General features: G+C 36.2%; 1 protein-coding gene across 1 annotated transcript; it reads right to left on the bottom strand.

Moving 5' to 3' along the window:
* Positions 1-1362: 1362 nt before the first annotated feature.
* Positions 1363-2518, bottom strand: LOC120882093 (60S ribosomal protein L35-like). The gene is made up of 2 exons (XM_040265897.1): positions 2450-2518; positions 1363-1841 (listed from the first exon to the last, which is right to left on the bottom strand). Exons 1-2 carry the CDS (start codon positions 2516-2518, stop codon positions 1398-1400), a joined length of 513 nt encoding a protein of 170 aa, XP_040121831.1. The 3' UTR covers positions 1363-1397.
* Positions 2519-25069: the final 22551 nt, after the last annotated feature.

Here is a 25069-nt window from a genome sequence, read left to right as displayed (position 1 = left end):
GTATTAACTTACAAATAGTAAAAAATAGCATTTTGGCATCATAATTTTATAAAAGACAGTAACCGTTAATTAATATGTAGTAATGCATCATAAGATATTCCTGGCTCATTTTCTATAAATTTATTTACTAAGTCATCAAAATTTATATTTTTAACAATTTCATTTTCAATCAACATAATTACAAATGATGTCAGTTATGCTAGGCAGATGTTTGACAACAAACAATTTGGATATTTTTAAAGTTAGAAGTGTCAGTATGATGACACAACTAAAGCTATTAAGAATATTTTATAGATGGACAATATTGGAACATATTTTTATAAATTATTTCCAAGTTTTAGTTCATATGGAGCCGTTGATTCTTAAGGAAAACTTTTCCTAAAAAGATTTATCTTTTTATACACATCAATTTCATATTAGCCTGAATTTAATTTTAAAAGTAAATGTATATAATAGCCTTTTTATGTTTTCTCTGAAATTTCCTTTAGCTTATATGGCAAAAAACCAAAAACGACTTTCAGATTTGTAAATAATTTAAAGCATTTGCTTATGCATTCTATCACTATATATTTAACTACAAGGAAAAATATTAATTGTCTTTATTCTTAATAATTGATTCACCGAAAATTGCATATTGTAATCCAGTTTGCACAGATCAACAATCCTTACATTTAATTTATATTTTTAGCCTATGGCTACTTACTTTGCAATGTTGCAGCAGCTTTCAAAAATAGAAGCTGAACTCTAAAAAGTTCCAATAATTCCATGATATGCCTTATTGAAACGTCAAATATATGCATTTATTTTGTTATAATGTACTGACAAAGTTTACTGCCTGAGCAGTTATCTTTTCTAAATGTTAGTTCAGTTCAGTTCAGTCACTCAGTCTTGTCCGACTCTTTGCAACCCCACGGACTGCAGCACACCAGGCCTCTCTGTCCATCACCGACTCCCAACTCATGTCCATTGAGTCAGTGATGACATCCAACCATCTCATCCTTTGTCATCCCCTTCTCTCGCTTTCAATCTTTCCCAGCATCAAGGTCTTTTCCAAAGTGTCAGCTCTTCACATCAGGTGGCCAAAGTATTGGAGTTTCAGCTTCAGCATCAGTACTTCCAATGAATATTCAAGACTGATTTCCTTTATGATTGACTGGTTTGATCTCTTTGCAGTCCAAGGGACTTTCAAGAGTTTTCTCCAACACCTCAGTTCAAAAGCATCAATTCTTCTGTGCTCAGCTTTCTTTATAGTCAACTCTCACATCCATACATGACTACTGGAGAAACCATAGCCTTGACTAGACGGACCTTTGTCAGCAAAGTAATGTCTCTGCTTTTTTATTTATTTATTTATTTATTTTCCCAGTGGTCTGTCTGTTTTATTGACAGCTGGATGCTCAAGCCTTAACTGCGTACTTCTGGAGTGGGTACAGCCGCTCCTTTCGCTGCTGCTTCTTGGTCTTCAGGTTCTCTTCATGCTTGTTGAGCCACCGGCGCATGGCACGTGTTTTCTTGGGCCGCAGATCCAGGGGCGTGTACTTCTTGCCCTTACACAATTTCCTGGGGTTCTCTTTCTGAGTCTGGTTAATGACGGTCAGTACACGGGCAATGGATTTACGAACCACTCGGATCTTGGAGAGTTTGGAAGCCGCACCGCCTGTCACTATAGCCACGCGCAGCTGGGACAGCTCCACCTTTAGGTCTTCCAGCTGTTTCAGCAGCTCCTCCTTCTTGCCGCGAAGGTCTCGAGCCTTGATCTTGGCCTCTCGAGGCCTGGGCCTGAGGTGGGGAGAAGACTGGGGTGGCGCTAGGCCACTTCGCAACGCATCCCACAGGCCAGGCTGACAGATGGATTCTCAAGTCTCACCACACGCCCTCCATCCCGGCCCCTGAGCCCCACAGTACGCGGATGGTGGCCTATGTTTCCACACTCGTCACTTTCATGCACTGGAGAAGGAAATGGCAACCCACTCCAGTGTTCTTGCCTGGAGAATCCCAGGGACGGGGCTGCCGTCTGTGGGGTTGCACAGAGTCGGACACGACTGATAAAACATCACAGCAGGAGCTACTTTTTAATATGGTGTCTAGGAATCATGAATTATTCCATGAGCTTCCCAAGTGATGCCAGTGGTAAAGAATCCACCTGCCAATTCAAGAGACTCAGGAGATGCAGGTTCGATCCCTGGATCAAAATGATCCCCTGGAGTAGGAAATGGCAACCCACACCAGTATTGTTGCAGGGATAATCCCTTGGACAGAGAAGCCCGGTGGGCTACAGGCCATGGGGATGCAGAGTCGGACATGACTGAGTGAGGAAGCACGCACACACATATGCAGTTTTCATCCTTCTGCGATTGACCTCCTTCACTTAGCATAGTATCCTTATTTCATCCAGGTTGTTGCAAATGGAAGAATTTTCTTTTCAAGGCTATAATATCTATATCTGTACCACATTTTCTTTATCCACTCGTATGTTGATGGATATAAGGGTTATTTCCAAATCTTGGCTATAAAACATGGTACCTGTAGTTAACAATATGGTATTGTGCACTTTAAAATATATTAAGAAGCTAGATCTCATATTGTGTCCTTACCACGAGACCTAAACACACACACACACACACACACACACTCACCCAAAAACATAAGGAAATTTTTGGAGATAATGGGTATGTTTAATAGCTTGATTGTAATGATATCACAGGTATATGTGTGTGGAAAACATTTCATGGTGTAAACATTAAATGTGTGTGATGTTTTATCAGTTATACTTCAACAAAGTTTAAAAGGAAAGAAATAACATGTTTATTAGAAAATGACACTTAAAGGAACCAAAACTCACTTCGTCTAACTTATTCATAAACAGAATGATGTCATCACTTTTGACATTCTCAAAAGAAGCTAGTTTAAAATAATATTACTAATAAATACACTGGCATCATTTATAACAGATTTCATCTAGAAAGGAAATATAGGGTTAGCCCTTTTTATATTTTTGGCCCACAAAATAACTAGCTTCTCTTGTGCACAGAATTGGAGTTTAGAGTTCACCTTTCCTGTTCTCAGTTTAAAATTTTACTGTTCAGTTCTTTCTATAAACCTTAAGCAATCCTTAAATTCATAACATATAGTAAGTTACAAAATTGTCCATTTGGTTCTGTGGCTACTGCACTAAGCTAGTAATTTTGAAGTCTGAATCAGTGTCTGAAATGCTTAGTCTTTCAAAGCTCTATCTTGACTTACATACATTGCATATGAAAGAATTATGATATTTAATACTAACGTGAATTCTGTTTGTAAAGTTTGCATATTGCTATGTTCAAAATCAGTATCAATTAACTGAAACTACTAGATTCATTGCAAAGAAGGTGTGAAGTGATACAAAATATATTTCCAAAGCAGTACTCAAGTTAAGCTTTGATTATAAAAGTTAGACAAATTTAAATCGAATAAGTTTTAAATAAAAATGCAGTACATAAAATGAAAGCTTAAACACAGCAATGGTTTTAATAAAGGCTCATTTAAAACTGTGATTCTTGGCAAGCATAACTATTACTACGCTAAACTATAAAATCTATATATTCACAGGGCAAACAGTATTCTCTTTGTTAAGCCAGAGAATTAAAAAAAAAAAAAAAAAACTATTTCAAGCTACACCAATAAATTTTTAGTGAGTCCTTTCAAGTATCTTGCCAAAACATTAGATAGGTTTAGGGGGGTGCTTGGCTGAATATTGATCCATAATAAATTGATTGATGTCATCACTTGACTATACATCTTCTACATTCCATGATTTAGGTTGTAGTACAGTTGGATATGTATTTGACCCATCAATAATTTCTCCTGTGAATTGTTTAATTATAAAAAGTAAATGAGAAATATCCATTGTACCCAAGTTTTGCTATGTACAACTGCAAATATTCATAATGATAATTTTAAAAGCATTGAATACTTTTTATATGCCAAGAACTATTCTTGGCACTTAAGATACTTCAGTGAACAATAACAACTCAATCACAAGACTCTCATGTTGCTTCTGTGGTTCTGAAAGAAGCCAGAATCACATCTGACTTTCTGGAACTATATGAGCTGGGGTAATTATCCAAAGTTTGTGTCTTAAAATGTGTTGAGATGTTGAATATGTATACAGTAGAAGACTCATAAAATATCATGGTTTCCTACAAAGCAGAATACTTCCTACAAAGTCCAAAATACTTTTCTATGAATAGATATGCTGCTAAGTCACTTCAGTTGTGTCTGACTCTGTGCGACCCCATAGACGGCAGCCCACCAGGCTCCCTCATCCCTGGCATTCTCCAGGGAAGAATACTGGAGTGGGTTGCCATTTCCTTCTCCAGATATAAACACATGTAAAATGGAATCAGAAACAAAATTATTTACTACAAAAGTAAAATGTGCAAGGTACTATGGTGGAAACTGGGAAGTATAAAGTAGAATAAGACATAGTCCTGCACTTAGTTCAAAATCCACTCTTCTGACTCAATGCTTTAAGAACACAGAAGAAATACTAATCATAGCTTGAGGCACCATCTGGGCAAAAGTAGTAAGACTGAGACCCAGTCCAAAGCATTCAACAGAAAGAAACTCCCACCTTTGTTCTTGAAGCATGAGACGAGTGAGAAGGGTGTATGATTTTATGAAGGGAATTGCCATATTTCAGGAAGGAAAATAGTGGGTCAGGAAGACCTCCCATCTCCCTTGCAATGAGAAGTGAAGACCTATTTTATCCACCCCCGCCTATTGGGAACAGGAAGTACCATTTGTCTCAACATCACACTGAGCTTGAGGGGCAGAAGCTTGGGTTCATTTCTCATTACTTTTTCCATGCCCCTGTTCTCAGTGGACAGGCTTTCGAGCCAGGACCCTTCCAGAGCCCCAAGACTCATTGTAAACGCCTCCCTGCTCTACACAGAGAATTTGTACAATGCTTGACATTGAGATACTACTGTTTCATTTAGTCACTGAGACTAGGCTTTCCAACTTTCCTGACAGAGTGCAAAAGCACCATGTTCTCAATCTTCTCATGATCAGGAATACATTTTTAAGCCCTGTAAAGATAACTCAATAAAATAAAGCTTTGTTTACTGAAGAATGCAGCAACAGTGGAAATGTTTACATTTATTTCTTTTTCTGGCTGTTGCACACTTGCTTCTGGCAAGTAAAGGTCAGAGTATACAGGCTCCATTCTTGATGGTGCCTCCAGAATTTATATCTTCATCCAGGTATAAAGAGGCTTCTATGATAGAAAAGACAAAGCTGAACTCCCTCAGAGCTAGCAAAAATATGAATAATTGCTGGAGGCCTAGAGGGAATGGCTCCCTGCCATTTAGCTTCTGAACACCATTATTGTCCTTTCTAAAAATAGATGATAATGTTCCTTCCTAATGATCTACTTTGGAAAGTCAATCTCTTTGTTTTAAATTTTGCAATGGTTTGCTTTAGAAAGGTATCAGTTCAGTTCAGTTCAGTTCAGTTCATTCACTCAGTCATGTCCGATTCTTTGCGACCCCATGAATCACAGCACGCCAGGCCTCCCTGTCCATCACCAACTCCCGGAGTTCACCCAAACTCACATGCAATCGAGTTGGTGATGCCATCCAGCCATCTCATCCTCTGTCGTCCCCTTCTCCTCCTGCCCGCAGTCCCTCCCAGCATCAGGGTCTTTTCCAATGAGTCAACTCTCCGTATGAGGTGGCCAAAGTTGGAGTTTCAGCCTCAGCATCAGTCCTTCCAATGAACACCCAGGACTGGTCTCCTTTAGGATGGTATACATGCATCTAAACAGACACATAGAATAACTAGAAATATAGTATATCCAAAATGACATACGGGTACAGTGTGAATAATACATATATATATTATCATAAGTAATAATATATAGACCTTATTTCATCGAATAGGATCTGTCCAAACTCAGTTACCTGGAGGAAATGATTGTAGTGAGAAGAGGTAAATGCTAATAGCTCTAGCCCCTTTTTGGCTTTCAGTCCAAGTTCTTATGGCTTATTTGCCCAGCTGACTGGCCAGGAATGAGTGAAAAGAGCAAGTAACTAGTGGAAATCTTTCTGTTCTGCAAAGTCTCATTGGTATATCAGAAAGATTAATTGCAGAAGCATTGTGTCCTGTCTACGACTATGCCAACAGCTTGAGACTAAGCAGTTGTGCTTCTAAAACACACTGAAGGGACTTCTGGCAGCCTGACCCTTCCTCCTGTGCTTCTCCAAGTTCAAGTATAAAAGATGAGAAAAGAAACACAACCACATGAAAAAAACAAACAAAAAAAAATGTGAACAGGAGTTTGTATGACCTTCTTAACACAGTTCAGAAACCAAAAATGAGATAATTAGAATATTATGTCATGATTGTATTTGGCTTTGGAAAGACATTTATTACTGTCACTTAGATTCCATCTCCTTTTTCTACATCTAATGGATAAAACATGTAAGAATTTGAACAAAGGTATGCAGACCTTCAAGTTATAATTTCACCTAAACAATATTTTATCATATAAACTATAATTGACATATCTATTTCTGTCCCTTAATATTCTATTATGTATTGTAGTTGTTTCAGTTCAATTCAGTTGCTCAGGCATGTCTGACTCTTTGTTACCCCATGGACTGCAGTTTGCCAGCCTTCCCTGCCCATCACCAACTCCCAAACCTTGCTGAAACTCGTGTCCATTGAGTCAGTGATGCCATCCAGCTAGCTCATCCTCTGTTGTACCCTTCCCCTCTTGCCTTCAGTCTTTCCCAGCATCGTTCCCAGAGTCTTTTCCAGTGAGTCAGTTCTTCACATCCGGCGGCCAAAGGATTGGAGTTTGAGGTTGTATGTATTGTAGTTTTTTATGTACCTGTATTTTCATTTTTGCAAACTAAAACTACCTAATACAGAATACACACGTGATTCATTTTTTTAAAATTAATTAATTATTTATTTATTATTTTACTTTACAATTCTGCATTGGTTTTGCCTTACATTGACAGGAATCCACCACGGGTGTACATGCGATCCCAAACATGAACCCCCCTCCCACCCCCCTCCCCACAATTTCTCAGAGCATATGGACCTACCTTTTATACAAACTCAGTGAATCATTGAAGCATCACTGTACTTATATTCAAGGACTTTGGATTTAAAGTGCCGTAAATGGAGATCCCAATTCAGCCACCTGACAGTTGTGTCTCCTGTGACACTCACTCTCATTCTTCACCTGCAGAATGACTAACTCATTCGTTTGTGTGTGCTCAGTTGTGTCCCACTCTGTGTTACCCCATAGTCTGTAGCTTGCCAAGCTCCTATGTCCTTGGAATTTTCCCGGCAAGAATACGGGAGAGGGTTGCCCTTTCTTCATCCAAAGGGTCTCCCTGACCCAGGGATTGAACCCACATCTGCATCTGATTCTTTAACACTGAACCATCTGGCAAGCCTGGGAATGAATCATACCTAGAAGCATTGGATGGCATCATCTACTCAATGGACATGAGTTTGAACAAACTCTGGGAGATAATGAAAGACGAGGAACCCTGGCATGCTGTAGTCCATGGGGTTTCAAAGAGTCAGACACGACTTAGTGACTGAACAAGAACATGAAGCATTAAATTAATGAAATGAGTTTATACATGTAAAATGCAAAATGTAGTGACTCACACTTTAAAAAAAATCTGGCTCACTTCTCCTCTTCCAAACTTCAGTAAACACTTGGTGGATAAATATAAAAATGACTATGACAGCCTTACAGGTTCTGATTTGTCCATGCATTACTTATATATTTGCCTATAAAGAGCCTATCATGGATGTTGTAGCTTTGGACAGGATTTCTTCAAATTTTACATTTGAATTTGAGTAAAAATATAAATATTTATTAAATACAATCCTGCTAAAATATCAGAATATTAAATATCTTCAATATCAAGCATGCATGCTCAGTGACTCTGTCATGTCCGACTCTTTGCAATCCTATGGACTGTATCCCACAGGCTCCTCTGTCTGTGGAATTCTCCAGGCAAGTATACTGGAGTGGGTTGCCATGCCCTCTTCCAGCGGATCTTTTCAACCCAAGGATCAAAAGCACCTCTCTTGTGGCCCCTGCACTGCAGGTGGATTTTTTTTATCACTGAGCCACCAAGGGATGCCCAAAAGTAACTATAATTCACTGAAAACAGTAGAATATGGTTTTCATATTCATAATACCCTCCTCGCATTCAGATGTGCTCTTAAGCCTATGATGCAGCAAAGGGAAGGCAGATTAACAAGGGATACTTGAGTGCCACATGAGCCAGAACAAGTCAAATCCTATGAAACAGAGCCACCTAGGAAAGAGAACTAACTGAAATTTCAAAGTTCTCTTGACTGAAACATGTATCACCAGATTATAGTATGGATCTTCGTTGAGTTATGATGGAGTTTCATCTGGTAAACCACTTTTGTTGAAAATAACTTAAGTGGAAAATAGATTTAATACACCTAAACTACCAAGTAATGTATGTTGGTCTCAGTTCAGTTCAGTTCAGTTGCTCAGTTGTGTCCGACTCTTTGCAACCCATGAATCGTAGCATACTAGGCCTCCCTGTCCATCGCCAACTCCTGGAGTTCACTCAGACTCACGTCCATCAAGTCAGTGATGCCATCCAGCCATCTTGTCCTCTGTCGTCTCCTTCTCCTCCCGCCCCCAATCCCTCCCAGCATCAGAGTCTTTTCCAATGAGTCAACTCTTCACATGAGGTGGCCAAAGTACTGGAGTTTCAGCTTTAGCATCATTCCTTCCAAAGAAATCCCAGGGGTATGTTAGTCTAGCCTACCTTAAATGTGCTCAGAATACTTACATTAAGCTAAGTTGAGCAAAACCATCTAACACAAAGTCTGTGCTTTAAGAAAGTGTTCAATATTCCATGTAATTTATTGAATATCATACTGAAAGTGAAAAATAGAATGGCTCTACGGGTACAGAATGGCTTTAAGTGTGTGAATTGTTTAACCTGTTGATCAAGGGTAAACTGGTAATTGCACCTCCCTGTCACTGGCCTGCATTACAAGAAAGAATCGTTCCACAAATCACCAGCCGAGGAAAAGACCAAAATTTAAAGTATAGTTTTTACTGTATGCATATTACTTTTCCACCATGGTAAAGTCAAAAAATTTTAAGTTAAGCCATCACATGTTGAGGACCATCTGTAAATTTGTTCATTTATTCAAAAAATATTGAATGAGTAACAACTATGTTTAGGCTTTCCTGATAGCTCAGCAGTAAAGAATCCATCTGCAATGCAGGAGACCAGGGTTTGATCCCTGGGTCAGAAAGATCCCCTGGATAAGGAAATGGCAACTCACTGTAGTATTATTGATGGTCTCAGAAATCCCATGGACAGAGGAGCTTGGTGGGCTATAGTCTGTGAGGTTGCAAAAGAATCAGACACGAGTTAGCAACTAAACAACAACAACTATGTTCAGTAGATTCACAGGGATAAAACAGATTACAGAAAGCCTATATTCCTCTGGATAAAGAAAAGATCAAACTTTCCTTCAGAGATGGGCCAGTGGAGGCCCCTAAGACAGACAGCAGTGTGTCTATCTTAAATGGTTGTGCACTCCTTCTTCTGTTGTGATTGTTATAAAAATAGCCATGCTACCAATTGGTTGTGGGACAGTATCTTTATTTCTATCCCAATTAAATCTGGTGACATTAATTTTAACTCATATCTGAGAATTTGATGCTTTTTCAGTTTGATTCAAATTATTTTCCTCTTTCCAGAGTCCTAAAGTTGTTGTCTCACAGAAGTATGACTATCTAAACTATATGAAATTCATAGTCCAATTTGTCTGTATTTCTTGGACTCCTGTTTTGAATTTCCTCTAGTTACATTAAAATTTTAGTTTCTTGTTCAGCATGGAGATGCTTAAACAGAGACATTATCATAAAAAGATAATAACATTTTGGCAGTGTATGAAGAATCAGAGAGAACCGATTCCAGAAGCTAATTATGGAAATGTCTTCTTAGAAACTTTCCACTGAAAACAAGGCACCCTAGTCATCTACACATCTCTCTGGGTCTTTTGGAGATTTACACATTTGCTCGATTTTCCTTCAGAAAAGTCATCAGGATAATGCATTTGAAGTATTTATGGAAGTATACTGTCACTAATAGCTTCACTGTTTTGTTTTATAATTCACTTCACTGAAGTGGATGTGTACATCCTAGTCTTAATGATGGATTGTCAACACATGGTAGTAAGCAAAGAGAGAATCTGGGTAGTTTCTTTAGAGATAGGACTAAATTCAATAATTGATAATACAGCAAATTTGGTTAGTTTGAAATTACCAATAGTGTGAATTGAGCTAAAGATCCACAGAGGACCAATTGAATAACTCAGCAGGAGTAACTACCTCAAATAATCATTGAGGACAACTCAACTCAAAGAAACACTCTTGTAATCTCTTCCCTAGCTCATTTCACTTAAAACCAAAGGAGATGAATCACTTTTCAAATATTTAAAGCCCAGCAGCATATAAAGGAAAAAATAATTCTTCTTATACTAAAAAAAATTACTCTAATAAAATTTATTGTTACCCAGCCTCCAATTAGATTAGACATTTGCTGAACTTAAGAAATGACTGAGAATGCAGCAGTATTGATGGGAGCATTTCTGGACTCTGGGTTGGTGTTCCTAATTTTTGAAGAATTTTTCTAACATCATGCAGAACAGCACTTAATAGATAAGTCAAGTATTTGTCATTTCATTCAAGTGAATATGACTTTTATATATTCGCAGGAATAGCAGTATCAAATACATCTCCATAATGTTGATAGATTATCCCTGCTCCCCCAAAGAAACAACCTTTAGCCCAAAAAAGTTTTCTGAATAAATTCATGTCCAACTGAGTAATTGGGGGCAGAGAAGTTTCCTTTAGACATTTGCTAAGAATTTTGGAAAGATTGTCTAATATGTCAAAATACTTTGGACAGGAATTGGAAGGATGTTATATATTAGTTTTTTTATTGAGGCTATAAAAATTTCTCATAAACCTAGTAACTTAAAAAACTCCACAAGCTTTATATATTTTAGTTCTATTGGTCAGAAGTCTGACACAAGGCTCATGAGCTAAATTCAAGGTGTTCACAGGGCACCATTTCTTTTTAGAGGCTCCAGTGGAAGATGTGTTCTCTTGCCTTTGGTAGTTTTCAGAGGTCACTCACGTTCTTTGGCTTATGGTCCTCTGTCTTCAACGCAATCAGCGTGGCATCTCTTTGACCATTGTACCATTGTTACATTTTCCACTCTCACTTCTGCTTTCCTTCCTCTTATAAATACCATTGAGACTGCATTGGACCCACCTGGATTATCTAGGATAATCTTTCTATTGAAAATCAGCTGACTGGCAACCTCAATTTCTTCTGCAACCTTAATTCTCCTTTGCCATGTAAACTAATACATTCTCAAGTTCTGGGGATTTGGGCATGGACATCTTCAGGGGGCAGTTATTCTGCCTATCACAGGGAAAATATGCCTTGCTATTGGATAAGAAATTTTTTTCTTATTATTAGTATCTGCACATTTACTTTTCCAGTAAGCCCAATATCTTCTGCTAAGTAAACAAACCAGCGCATTATGTATAATTTTTTAAAAAAATGCATAAACACATATTGCAACTTGATCAATTATGTTTACCTTCTTGAAATAGAAGAGTAAGGTACACACAACAAATGAAGTCTAACTTTCTGAAATTGACGTGTGAAAAGATTGGGTTGTAAATAGGTAATGTATAAAAGTGTGACTTTAGAAATGTAGATGATGTGGAAATTGAGACATTTTATACAAATGCTCAGTTTTTGTTATGTGTTGAGGAAGTAAAGAAAAAGCCCAAAGACAGCAGATTGGCTTAAAGGAGGGGATAGAACTAGAGGTATTACTCATAAAGTAGAAGCAAAGTAAAGAAACATGATTAGGAGCTGGTATTAAGAAAATCTTACAAGAGGTCAAAAAAATTCAATGAGATAAATTTGAGAGACAAAATATCTATGTCAATCTGGGTCAAATTCAGTAAGAACTGATGCATAGAGGCAAAAATGTGGAACTTGACTTTTAGGGTGGATTTTTGAAGTAGACAGATTCCTTTGCATGGCACTACAACTTTTCATGTTCTTAACAATTGTCTTATACTTCCTAGCTTCTGGAAATGTAACACAATAGAAAATCTCCTATATCTTAAAAATTCTCATCGCAAGAAAAAAAATGTAACTATATGAGGTGATTGTGTTAACTAAACTTATTATGGTAATCACTTCTTTATATATATGTATACAAAATATTGTATTGTGCACCTTGGACTAATGTTATATGTTAACTTTAATACAATAAAGTGAAAAAAAAAACTCAACATTTTTAACTTCTGTAACAAAATTATCTGTCCTCAAATAAAATGATAATTTACTAAACTAATGATTATTTGTATTATGTTTACAGTAAAGACTTAGGTTCTATGAAAATATAAAAATGCTGCTTTTTAGCATTTTATTTTATATGGGCACATAGAGTATGAATATGAAAAAACAAATAAACAGGCAAATATTTAATGGTAATACATTAATTACTGATTATGTGATTTCATAAGACCACAAATAGGCTTCTGTTAGGAAAAATAACTGAAAAAAAGCAAGGGTTTTTTTTTGTTTTGTTTGTTTTTTGTCTGTCTAGGTAAAAAGCCAGTTTAAGCCTGAGTGGGAATTCAGTAATAGTGACTTATTATGGGTTTTTAAGAGTTAATGAGGTGATCAAAGCATTGTTTGGAAAACTAGTCCAACATAGTAATAGATCATGCAAGAAAAAGATCAGAGTCATAAAGACTAGTTAAGATTTTATTTAATAGTCCAAAATTAAAATAAAGAGTATCACTATGTTAGAAATGGACTCAAGGCTTAGATGGGAGAGAATCTTTGAAAGGAAACCAGACAGTGTGAAGTGGAAAATAATAGAATTTGATGATAATGGACATACAAATGATAGAAGACAAAATTCAATGATAAACAGACTACCTCAAGGTAGTAAGTGTATGGTCATTCAATAACATAAAGAGCAAAATTAAGTTGAAAACCCATATGGGCGAGGTGGTGGGAGAGATGGAGTGGTTGTGTAGGAAGAGGTTGAAGCATATAATGAGTTTGTTTCCTCAGAAGATTCAAAAGCAAAAGGAAAATAAAAATTCATGCAATTTCTTAACCCAGAGAGAATTGCTGTAATTTTTAATACATCTGTTTTCATATTTCTATATACTTTTGAAGAAATGTTTATTTTAAAAAATAAGCTATACTCTTTGTTTATTGGCAAAGTTAAAAAGTCTTTGATGAATAAAAGCATTCTTAGGCACTGTTTATATAAAATGGTATTTCCCTCCCACACAGCAACTTGGCAATATGCAAAGAAACTTTAAAAAATATTTAAGACTTTGTTTATAACTCTAATTCTGGGAATTACTATTAGAAAATAATCAGAGATGTCAATGATTTATGTACAAATGTGTTCACTGAATGTTGTTAGGAAAATCAGAAGAAAACTAAGTATAGTTTAGGATAATTTGTATTGTATAGGGATTATCATAAAATGTTCTTAGAAATTTGGAAGAATTTATTTGGAAAACTTTTTTGGGCTAAAGGTTGTTTCTTTGGGGGAGCAGGGATAATCTATCAACATTATGGAGATGTATTTGATACTGCTATTCCTGTGAATATATTAGTCATATTCACTTGAATGTAATGACAAATACTTGACTTATCTATTAAGTGCTGTTCTGTATGATGTTAGAAAAATTCTTCAAAAATTAGATACCCCAACCCAGAGTCCAGAAATGCTCCCATCAATACTGCTGCATTCTCAGTCATTTCTTAAGTTCAGCAAATGTCTAATCTAACTGGAGCCTGGGTAACAATAAATTATTAGAATAATTTTGGTTTTTTAGTATCAGAAGAATTACTTTTTCCTTTATATGCTGCTGGGCTTTAAATATTTGAAAAGTGATTCATCTCCTTTGGTTTTAAGTGAAATGAGCTAGGGAAGAGATTACAAGAGTGTTTCTTTGAGTTGAGTTGTCCTCAATGATTATTTGAGGTAGTTACTCCTGATGAGTCATTCAATTGCCCCTCTGTGGATCTTTAGCAAACTCTGGGAAATAGTAGAGGACAGAAGAGCATGGCAAGCTACAGTCCCTGGAGTCACAAAGAGCTGGACCTGACTTAGTGACTGAACAGCAACCTGTTGTCTGAATTTATCCTTTTCATTTTCTCAGGGGTCTCAACAACCAAATCAGACTTTATTCACTACACTTCGCCGGCACCTCCTCTGGCTTTCTTCCTCTCGATCAGCCACTTCCTCTCAGTTTCTTTTGCTAGTCTCCCTTCCAACTCCTAACAGTGTCCCAGGGGAGTCCTTGGGCCTCCTATCTTTCAGTCTCTCACCTCCTTAGGGAATTCATCTGGACTACTTGCCTTATATCCATTCAATATTCTGATGATTTATGCCTAAAAGGTCAGATTTCTTCCTCAGTTACACCTCTGAATTGTTAACAGTGGTTCAGTATCTGACATGGATGTCCCATGGTCATCTCAAACATAAACTATTCAAAACCGAGCTACTGATTTTTGCCTTGTCCCCATCTTAGTAAGGAGGAACTCCATTCTTCCAAGTTCTTAGGCCAGAAACCTTGGAGTCCTTCTCTGTTCCTTTTATGAACAATAACCTGTTCTGTCAGCAAATGCTTTTGACACTCTCTTCAGCATATATACAGAATGCAATCGCTTCTCATAACATCCACCACTATTAATGTGGTCTAAACCACAGTCATCTCTCTCCTCAGTCCTTACCGTAGCTTCCCAGTGATTTTCCACACTTCCACCATTGCCCCCAGGGTCCTTTAAAATAGATAACTCCAAAAAACATAACTAAAGAGATGAGGCACTCTTCCAAACACTGCAGGAACTTCAGATTTCACTCAGAGTAAAAGCTAAAACCCTTAATAAGTGTTGTCCTTCCATTCTCCTTGGCTTTCTGATATCATCTCTTATTCATCTTCCTCTCACTTTCTTTACCTCACCCTATTTGCTGTTCTTTAAATGTGTCAGACTTGCTCCCATCTCAGGGAGTATTCCTGCATGAAATACTTCTCCCTTTTCTGTGTGCATGGCTCACCCTCTCTTCCCTCAAACCTTTTCTCAAATGTATCTTTGAAGTCTTTAACTGACCGCCATTTGCAAAATCATCACCTTTGCTCTTAAAAACTTCCTATCTGCCTCATCTGCTTGCTTTTTTAAAATTACTAACATTTTATATTTTGCTTAATTATCAAGTTTATAGTCTCCCCACCACACACACACTAAATGTAAGCTCTATGAGTTTTGGGACTTTAATCTTTTTCTCTGCTGCATTCACAGTACTGATAATAGGACCTGGCAAAAAAAAGGTAGGAGCTTCATGGGTGAATGAATAAAGCCAAAGGCAAGGACTGTATGAATGAACTGAGAGGAGGAAACCTTCCTGTTACTGTCTAACAGAGCTCAGGGATTTCTAGTTTTCCCGCCACTTTATTTTGAGCAATATTTAAAATTAAATTTCACTGATTTATTCATAGTTCAGAGGTGTTGTTTTTTTAAGAAAGAAAACTTTAATTTTAAACCCATTAAAGGTAACATTTTAGAATACTGAAATGAACTAAAATCAATTTGCATTTTTATATTTAAAACTCTGTGTCATGTTCCCAGTTTAATTTGTACTTTACTTAGAAAGTAAAATAATGAAAACTAAAAGTTTTCATTTGATTTCAGTTTAACACACATTTGCTGCAGGTCAAACATGTGTCTTTTTCCCACCCAAGAAAACACATAAATTTTTTTAAAAATTATTTTATTAACTTACATAATTTAGTTAGATATTTGTATTACATTTAAAATATACCACCATATATTTATATGTTTTATAAAGCACGCATATGCACACACATGCACATATACTAGAACATTTAACCTGATTTCCTTGTCAGTGTCATCAGCAATATTTTCAAAAATTTTATTAGCCTAATACTCTATTTACAAGGATGTTAAACACATATTTTAAGCTACATATAAATGCCGAGATCCCCACTGAGAATCGTCATGCAAAATTTTTAAGTGGTTTATAGGGTTGTAACGACTCTCAATACCCAATTGTTTTTTCAACCTTTTCTCAGGACCTCTAAACATGGAATACAAATAAACAATGTAAAGCATGTAAAAAATATGAGGTACAGTAGAAGTCTTGCTGTGGAATCTGTATGCTGCCAGAAGACATAAAAAGGAATATAACATTTTATCATAAGGAAAAAATAAAAACCTGAAAAATATTTTATACGTTTAATATATCTAATAAATAGCTCATCATACTCATAGTAATTTAAAATGACCATTAAGTTCTATACAGTGAGAAATTGCCCAAGATGAAAAAATATTGTATTAGTACAAAAGGAAAAGATCCTATCTCCTATATTTCTACACATATATTTAGGACACCCACACATCCCTGAAAGCATAAAGTCTATGTTGCAACTGTAATCCCTGGTGTATTATGTAATGCCTCCAATCTTCCCATACTGTTGCTATATTTTTTTCCCTCTTCATTTGAACTACAAAGAATCTTCTGGCCAAAAAAAAAGCAACTTATTTCTGATTATTGCACAAAAGTATACACACGAAAGATGTCGATTCAAAAGAAAACTTTCACATTAAGATTTCTTATTTAAGAGAACTACCTAAACAAAACTTGTCAAACTTTCAATTAAGTCAGTACTTAGATGTCATACTTCAAAGAAGACATGGAAAGATTAACATTTCATTTTCATCATAAAATGAAACTCAGGCATATTCCTAAAACAATCTTCCAAGTTCCTCAAATACTGAATTCCATCTACTCTCAGATGTTCACAGAAAGAGGATACTTAGATAAAGATGAACTCACCTCCCTGAAAAATCTGTTATCCTTTCTATTCTAAGCTATATCAAGAGTGATCCTGGACAAATATATTTTTTAAGTGTTTCAGGATATAAATATTGTGTTAGAATAAGGATACTCTTTTTAAGCCTATACACTGAAATGTTTGAGAAAGTGAATGGGAAGTGAAATGTAAAATGATAGTTATTAATATAGAAACTGTTAAGTAGACAAGAATGTCATAGTATTAACCTAACCATGAAGTATAATTCCTTCTCAATTCTCATTGATTTCTTCATATTCCATATATATTATAACCCCCCAAAATAATAATTTAAAATAGGAAAATGTTCCACTTATTGTTTGTGACTTTTTATCATAGCAAATTTGCTACTCATCTTGTCATCTCAGATACTGAGTTGTTTTCCTTAAATAAACTAGATCCAATAACTTCAGCACTTTTTAGAGTTTGATTGTTCGTCTTGCGGAAAAGCAATACCCTACAGAAAGCTTCATAATGTTATGTATATAATTTGCTGATGTCAGTTGTTTTCATGATGAGCACTAGAGTCAAAACTGTGAATGAAATACCTTTGGTCAAAACAAAACATATGAATAATACTGCCATTGACTGATTGTCATTGTGATCGTGCTTTGACTTAGATTAAATTTCAGAAGTCAGCTTTGTAGCAATGATTTAAAACTTGGCTAAGAAGCCTTTCTCCCCTCTAAGTTTGGATTGTTGAACTCATACATTATGTATTTCCTTTAACGAGCCACGTAGCCAAGAAATGGCACTTTCAATTGATGAGGGTTATATATTCATATGTAGAACAAATTACTTTAGGGACAAATGAAGAATAGTTGTACAGTTGAGCTACCATGAACTGTTATAATTATAGTGATTATAAGAACCACAATCTAATACCTTCCAGACATCAGCTATCATTACATATGTCTCTATCATAAAAACACAATCTCATCTCTCCTAAAAATATTTTATTACAGAACTATTGTCTATATAAAAATATATCAAATGTTGCCAATATTTCCATGTCAATTTCTATTTTCAGGAGTTTAATATTCAGTAGCATAAAACTTTTCTCTAACACATATCTGGGATTGCAGTCCAGCCATTGAAAAGTTTTTGTGTCCTAGAAACTTTGCTTTGGGAAAGCTTATTGAGTACAATGACAATTTCATTCACAACCAGCATAAATTGCTGCCTCATTGCCGTATTTGCCATGCTCCTAGAAACTGACCTGTGTATGGCATGAGATAAAAGGAAGTAAAAAAAACCTCACACATTAAACCATCTTTAAAACAAGTATGGAATAACAATTTTATAGATTTTAAGGTCCCAAATCAGAAAATGTTTGTTTTAAAATGTGATGATTATATTTTGCTGTTTATAAATTTTAGAATATCAGATTTTTGTGATATTTATGATTTGTTTGATTTAAAAAATAAAGGCATGGATAAAATGTTAAATAGTGTCCTAATGACATGGAGAAAATATTTTAACTTCAATTTGGAAGTTATAGAAGAATTACAAAGTATTGTTTCACTAGTGAAATTTTCTGCAATGCCAAGATTGTAGGCATTATCAGCATAGTTTTATTTTTCACAAACATAAAATGAAGATCTGGATCCTTTGGATTCAGAACATGTAATTTTTTAAATCTTTTTAAAAAATAATTTTATACTTACAAAAATTTGGCAAAATATAGTACTCACTGTTCTTTTACTCCCCCTATCTACTTTTGTCTATTTGCTCTAATTACCTACAATTAACAATAATACAATACTATTAACAAACCTAGAGATCTAATTTAAATCCTGCTAATTCTCCTGCTAATGTTCATTTTCTGACCCAGGATCCAATCTAGGACGTTACATTGCAGTTAGGCCTCATGTCTCGTGTGTGTCCATGCTCAGTCACTCAGTCATGTCCGACCCGCTGTGGCCCTGTGAACGGTAGCCTGCCAGGCTCCTCTGTCCATGGAATTTTCCGGGCAAGAATACTGGAGTGGGTCGCCATTTCCTCCTCCAGGAGATCTTCCTGACCCAGGATTCAAACCCACGTCTCTTGCATCTCTTGCATGGGCAGGAAGGTTCTTTACCACTAGTGGCACTTGAGAAGCCCTCATGTCCTCTTAGTCTCCAACAGTTGCACAATCTTTCTCTTTGAATTTTTTTTAGTATTTATCTTTTATAACCTTGTCATTTTCGAGAGTACTGGCCAATTTTTTTTTTCAATATTCTTCACTTATCCAAGTCTGGGCTCCTCTGAAATTTCCTCATGATTGAACTGAGGTACTGCATTTAGCAAGAATATCACAAAAGTGATTTTGTGTCCCTCTCATCACATGATATTACAAGGCATATGATATCCATTTGGAAAAAGAAGGAAGGTGGAGGTAGAAATTCTAGATACAAAAGATACAGATGACTTTATACTCTCATTTTAAAAGTAGATGTATTTTTCAGAACAAAAATCTAAGTTCACTAAGGCATGGATGTGTCACAACTTTCCAGTTTAATGTGAACATCCATATCAGAGAAGGGTCCTTTTTTATATGTCCTCCTCTGACCTTGGTTTGTGTATTTATTATTATATCTAAAATATCCATGTAGCCTCTAATTGCATGTAGCTCTTAAAGCGGCAGGGTTAAATATAAATTATATTTGTAATTGAAAATCATTTAAAATGTCTAAGGATTTCATGTGTCTCAACTTTAAGGCAGAAAATTAAAGTAGTACTGGGTTGGTGTTGTTCCTCCAAGTCAGAGAAGGTGTGACCTGAAGGATTTAAGAGGTATTGAAAGTAAGGACAGTTAAACTAACATTTTGCTGGAGCCAACACATGACAATTAACTCCATCACACTGACCTTTTATTTATAAATGCACATGTCTATTAAACATGAAATGAAAGAAAGTGAAGTCGCTCAGTCGTGTCCGACTCTTTGCGACCCATGGACTGTAGCCCACCAAGCTCCTCCGTCCATGGGATTCTCCAGGCAAGAATACTGGAGTGGGTTGCCATTTCCTTCTCCAGGGGATCTTCCCAACCCAGGGATCAAACCCAGGTCTCCTGCATTGCAGGCAGGCGCTTTAACCTCTGAGCCATATAAATCCTCCTTCTATTAAACATAAATGATACCAATTATGAAGTTGGGATTATTCTTCCATACTGGTGGACAAAATAGTTTTAAAGAATTCATTGTAATCACAACAGCTGTGTTCTTTTTACGCTATATAGCAATGACATTTTGGTATTTAACTTAATTTTACACTTTCTTTAAACTTAGTCCTTTTTCTCTTAATGTAGCATCTTGTTTATATATATCCCTCACTTCATAAGAGTGTATTTGATCCTGAGCTAGTTGTCTGAAACATTTATTCCACGACAATCACTGAGGTTGCTAGGGAGTTTGCTAAAGAGTATTAAAATCATGATTAGCATCTAGATTGACTAGACAGCCCTATGTAGTGTTCACTGATACCATAAACTGGTATTTGTGTTGATTTATCCCTCCTTATGGCCTTCCCCGGTGGCTCAGTGGTAAAGAATCCATGTCCCAGTGCAGGAGATGTAAGTTCAACCTCTGGATTGGGAAGATTCCCTTGGAGAAGAAAATGGCAACCCACTCCAGTATTCTTGCCTGGAAAATCCCATGGACAGAGGAGCCTGGTGGCTCCATGGTGTCTGTACTCCTGTACAGTCCATGGGGTTGCAAAAGACTTGGACACAACTTAGCAACTACACATCAATAATCCCCCCTTATCCTCAACCCACCCACACTGATGGATCTTCAAAAGTCTAAGTGAGGAACTCCTTTTTCACCTCGCCAGCTAATCTTTATAATACAAGTTAGTGGCAGTTAAAACATACAGCTCTCCATGTAAGAACTAGATAATTTTTCCACGAACCCAGGTCTTCTGCATTGTAGGCAGGCGCTTTACCCTCTGAGCCACAAGGGAAGTCCTAATCATATCTACCTGACTCAAATGTCATACCATACCCATGCCAAATCTGTGGCAGATAATACTGTCTATTAATTTGAATGTTATGAGAAAAACTATATGGAACAGTGAAAAGACCAAAACATAAATAAAACATATTTCCTAATCTGCCACCATAAAAATTTACTTGAGTCATATCAAAGTATATCCTTGTAGGTGTTTACCCATGAGTTTTTAAATCATAGGTACAGTCATAGCCTATCATAATCTTGTATTCTGTTCTTTGATTTATTATATTTTCTGTTGGAAAAAACAAACTCAAATTACCTCAATAAAATGTTAGGGTGGTACTGTGTGCTGTTGTCCGCATGGAAATAGAGAACCCTCAGGTGGAAAGCACTGACAGACCTCATAAAACAGGCGCCTGGAAGTTAGTCAAGGAAGGCATCTAGGCAACGTCTCTTTTCTTGAGGCCACATGCTCTTTCTAATCTCAGTGTCTGTCTACTTATTGATATGCTTCCCACCTCTCTCGATTTACTCTGCTTGATCTCTTAAAGATAGAGCCCTACAAGGACCCCCAATCTACACTTTGCTCTTCTTAGGTGATCTTCTCCTATGAATTTTCACAGTTCTAGAAATTGGTAGATGGTCAGTTCATAGAAGTGATACCATATATGCCACAGGTGGCTGGCCAACTAATCCTCCAGTTCTTTTTCTGACAAATGTTGGCCACATGTAGCTCAATCAACAGTCACCTCTCTGCACAAAACAAGCAAACAAAAAGCCCAGTGTTTTGCTCTTTCTCTGAATAGAAGGCAATGTACAGAATAGTTTAAGCCAGAAGGGGAGGAGGGTAAGGCAGAAAACTGAAAGATGATATGTTATTGATTTAGTATAGTGAGTTAACTGTGCATGGTTCTGTTTTAGATATTTTATGATAATAAAAATGAAGAAGGAAAAGAAATGCCCCTGGTGTACTAATTAGGTTTTCAAAATATGTTTATTTTTCCACTAACTTTTCTTGAGGTTATTTAGATATTTCTTGATAAATCTTCATAGTAACATATGTGAAAGCAAACTTTTTTTCTGTGATTTGCTGCAATGAATTGTCAAAATCTTAATTTTTAACACTGGTAAAACTTGTAATGGGTAAAAAATTCTAATGAGATAATGAATACCAGTGATGTGCCATATGATTTATTTCTTGTGAAATTATTTTTTATCCTCCAAAAATCTAAAGACTCATGAACACGGAAGAAAGTGCTCAATATCCCCACTTTCTAACCTTTATACAGAACAAGGTGCACCCAAACCAGTTCTGCAGTTGACTGAATCTGTTATTGGGATTAATTTGAACACTGTATAAGTTTCTAGACTGGTTTGTATATCAGCATTTAAATTGATCAGGGGGCTGGCATGAGGGATGGAGCAATAAGAAATTATGAAACTGCCAAACACCAGAACTGTAGACTTTAAAAGGCTTTCTATTTAGCAAAATGGAGAATTAAATGGATTTTAATGTAATTGTTATTCTCAAACATGTTCTCAGTACAGGGCTGACAATGATTTGGTCAAGTCAGGGCACTATTATAGTTTTCAATGAAACAAAAACACTGAAATTACTGGATGTATTTTACCAAAAGATTTTTTTCTTTCATTGTATGCAATTTATTTGAATAAACCTTTATTTGTTATTCAAAGAAAGAGTTCCACTCATCCCAAGATTACTGCAATGCCCATCAATCTACAGAGTTCTACTCAGATTTGAAAGGGGCTTGAACACCTTCAATAACATTCACACAAAATAGGAATATGTTTATATTCAGCTGATCTCACTAGGGTCTTATTTCCTTTTTCACTCTTCACCCAAATGACCCCCATCATTCCAATGGCTTTAAATCCATCTGTAGGCTGATGATGCCCACATTTTCAATTTTCATCCAAACTACTTTTCTGAGTTTCCAATTCTTATAAACAACTCCCTGCTTGACTTTTGTACTTGAATTTTTCAAAGAGGCATTCAATGTAACATATTCATCTGATTTTTCTTCAAAATATTTTCATCCTTAACTCTTTTATTTCTAAGCAAATGATACTTGTCAACAAAAATTCCATTAATGATCAAATTCCCCAGTGGCTCAGCGGTAAATAATCAGCCTGCAATGCAGGAGATACAGGCAGGATATGTGGGTTCAATGCCTGAGTTGGGAAAATCACCTGGAGAAAGGAAATGGCAAACCCACTCCAGTATTCTTGCCTGGATATTCCCAATCCATGGGGTCACAAGAGTTGGATGTGACTGGGCAACCAAACAACAACAACAAAGAACAAATAAAAGTGAATTTTATTTGAGCCAAACTGAGGATTATAACCCCAGAGGTAGATTCTCAGAAAGCTCTGAGAACTGTTCTACCTGTTAAAAGTTGAAGGTACAGCCATATACTTTTTTTTTTTTTTGAAACAAAAGCTCACATAGAATGACATACTGATATTTTGCATAAAGTTCATCTAGAATACATAGTAAGCACATCCAAAGCCATCAGCAAGTCACCATGACCATTCTTTTTAAGAAGGCACATTACTAGCACATTACTAGCATTAGAAGAAAGAGAAATTGATCTTTACGGTTGAGCCGGCACTCCCATCTTTGAGGAGCTCTGGTTACTGTGTAATGCAAAAGCACACTGTATATTTGAGATGGAGGAGGCCCAAACACACACAAACACAGAATTTTATGTTTAACTTTTTTTCTTGTCCTGCCTTAAAATATAGATTCGATTTCATCTTATCTTCAACCATGCTTTCTCTAACGTCTAAAGTTTAGGGGTCATCTTCAAAATGTCTCTTACTCCAATCAGTAAATGCTGTCGATTCGTCCTCCAAACTATGTTTCAACTGAACGTATTTTTCTTGATATATTTCACCACTACCCTTCGTCAAGTCACGGCTCTCCTGGTGGCTCAGATGGTAAAGAATTTGCCTGCAGATTCGATCCTAGGGTTGGGAAGATCCCCTGGAGAAGGGAACAGCTACCCATTCCAGTATTCTTGCCTCGAGAATTCCATGGATAGAGGAGCTAGGCAGGCCCTACCCCATAAGATCACAGAGAGTCAGACATGACTGAGTGAATAACACTTTCTTCAAGTCAGTATCACATCACAGTCTCTTTGGCCTCTTTTCTTCCATCCTTGTCCCCTTTTCACTAGTTTCTCTTCCAAACCAAAAAAAAAAAAAAAAAGAGAGAGAGAGAGAGAGAGAGAATTTTTCAAATAACTTATTAGGTTAGTCCAACGTTTTAAGTAATTTTAAATATTTTATGTTACTAATCTATATCAAATATTTAGAATGTACACGGCCATAATATACATTCTTCAGCCAGACTCACAGGGTCCATCATGATCTAACTTCTTCCTTTCTCTCCAGGACAACAGTATGCCCCTTTCTCCCAAATTCTTTACCCCAGCACCACCTGGGATGATCCAGATATAATCTATAGGTAATTAGTAAAAATGTATTAAGTGAATGATACTATTATTAAAAATTATCTAAAAGAAAACATGTTTACTTGACTTATTTATAATAAAATTATAGTTCAATTACCTAGAAAGATCCTGGTACCTATTTTATTTCTGAAAATTGTACCATCGTTGTAATATGAAAGAAATTCCTGCACATGCAAGTTACTCAGATAATTATGTAGAAAATTATAATTATTTAGAAATTGGAAATTTAAGCTTTTTAGAGGTTTTTACTTTAAACATTTCCTTGTTGAGACTCATTGATTTGTTTTTCTTTTCATCTTTCACCCTAGCAGGTCTAAGTTTGACATTTTTATCACCCCAGTGGAATGCCTGGTTTTCATTTGCAAAACACACCTCACTTTTACAAGTAAAACCCCATTTCACTTTTACAAGTGAAACATCATGGGTTGAGCAGCATATACAAACCTAACGACCAGCTTGGCTTTATTATTCTGACTCCCCTTTCCCAGAGACTGGGAATTCTCGTAAGATGAAAGTATTACATAAATGGAATTTGTTTCAGTTTAGAAGTGGAAGGCTTTCCACGGAATCAGCTTCTGTTTCTTTGCATGGGAAGCACCACTGATGTTTAAACAATTTTGGCCTCACTT

This window comes from Oryx dammah, unplaced genomic scaffold (genome assembly GCF_014754425.2).
Source record: "Oryx dammah isolate SB20612 unplaced genomic scaffold, SCBI_Odam_1.1 HiC_scaffold_2, whole genome shotgun sequence".
In the NCBI taxonomy this organism is placed as follows: Eukaryota; Metazoa; Chordata; class Mammalia; order Artiodactyla; family Bovidae; genus Oryx; species Oryx dammah.
This window is presented reverse-complemented; position numbering and strand designations above follow the sequence as displayed.

Coding starts and splice junctions, on each gene's coding strand:
- LOC120882093 (XM_040265897.1), bottom strand. CDS start 2,518: ATGTTTTATAGCCAAGATTTGGAAATAACCCTTATATCCATCAACATA. Junction 1,842..2,449: donor GAGTGGATAAAGAAAATGTG/GTACAGATATAG, acceptor TCCATCTGTCAG/CCTGGCCTGTGGGATGCGTT.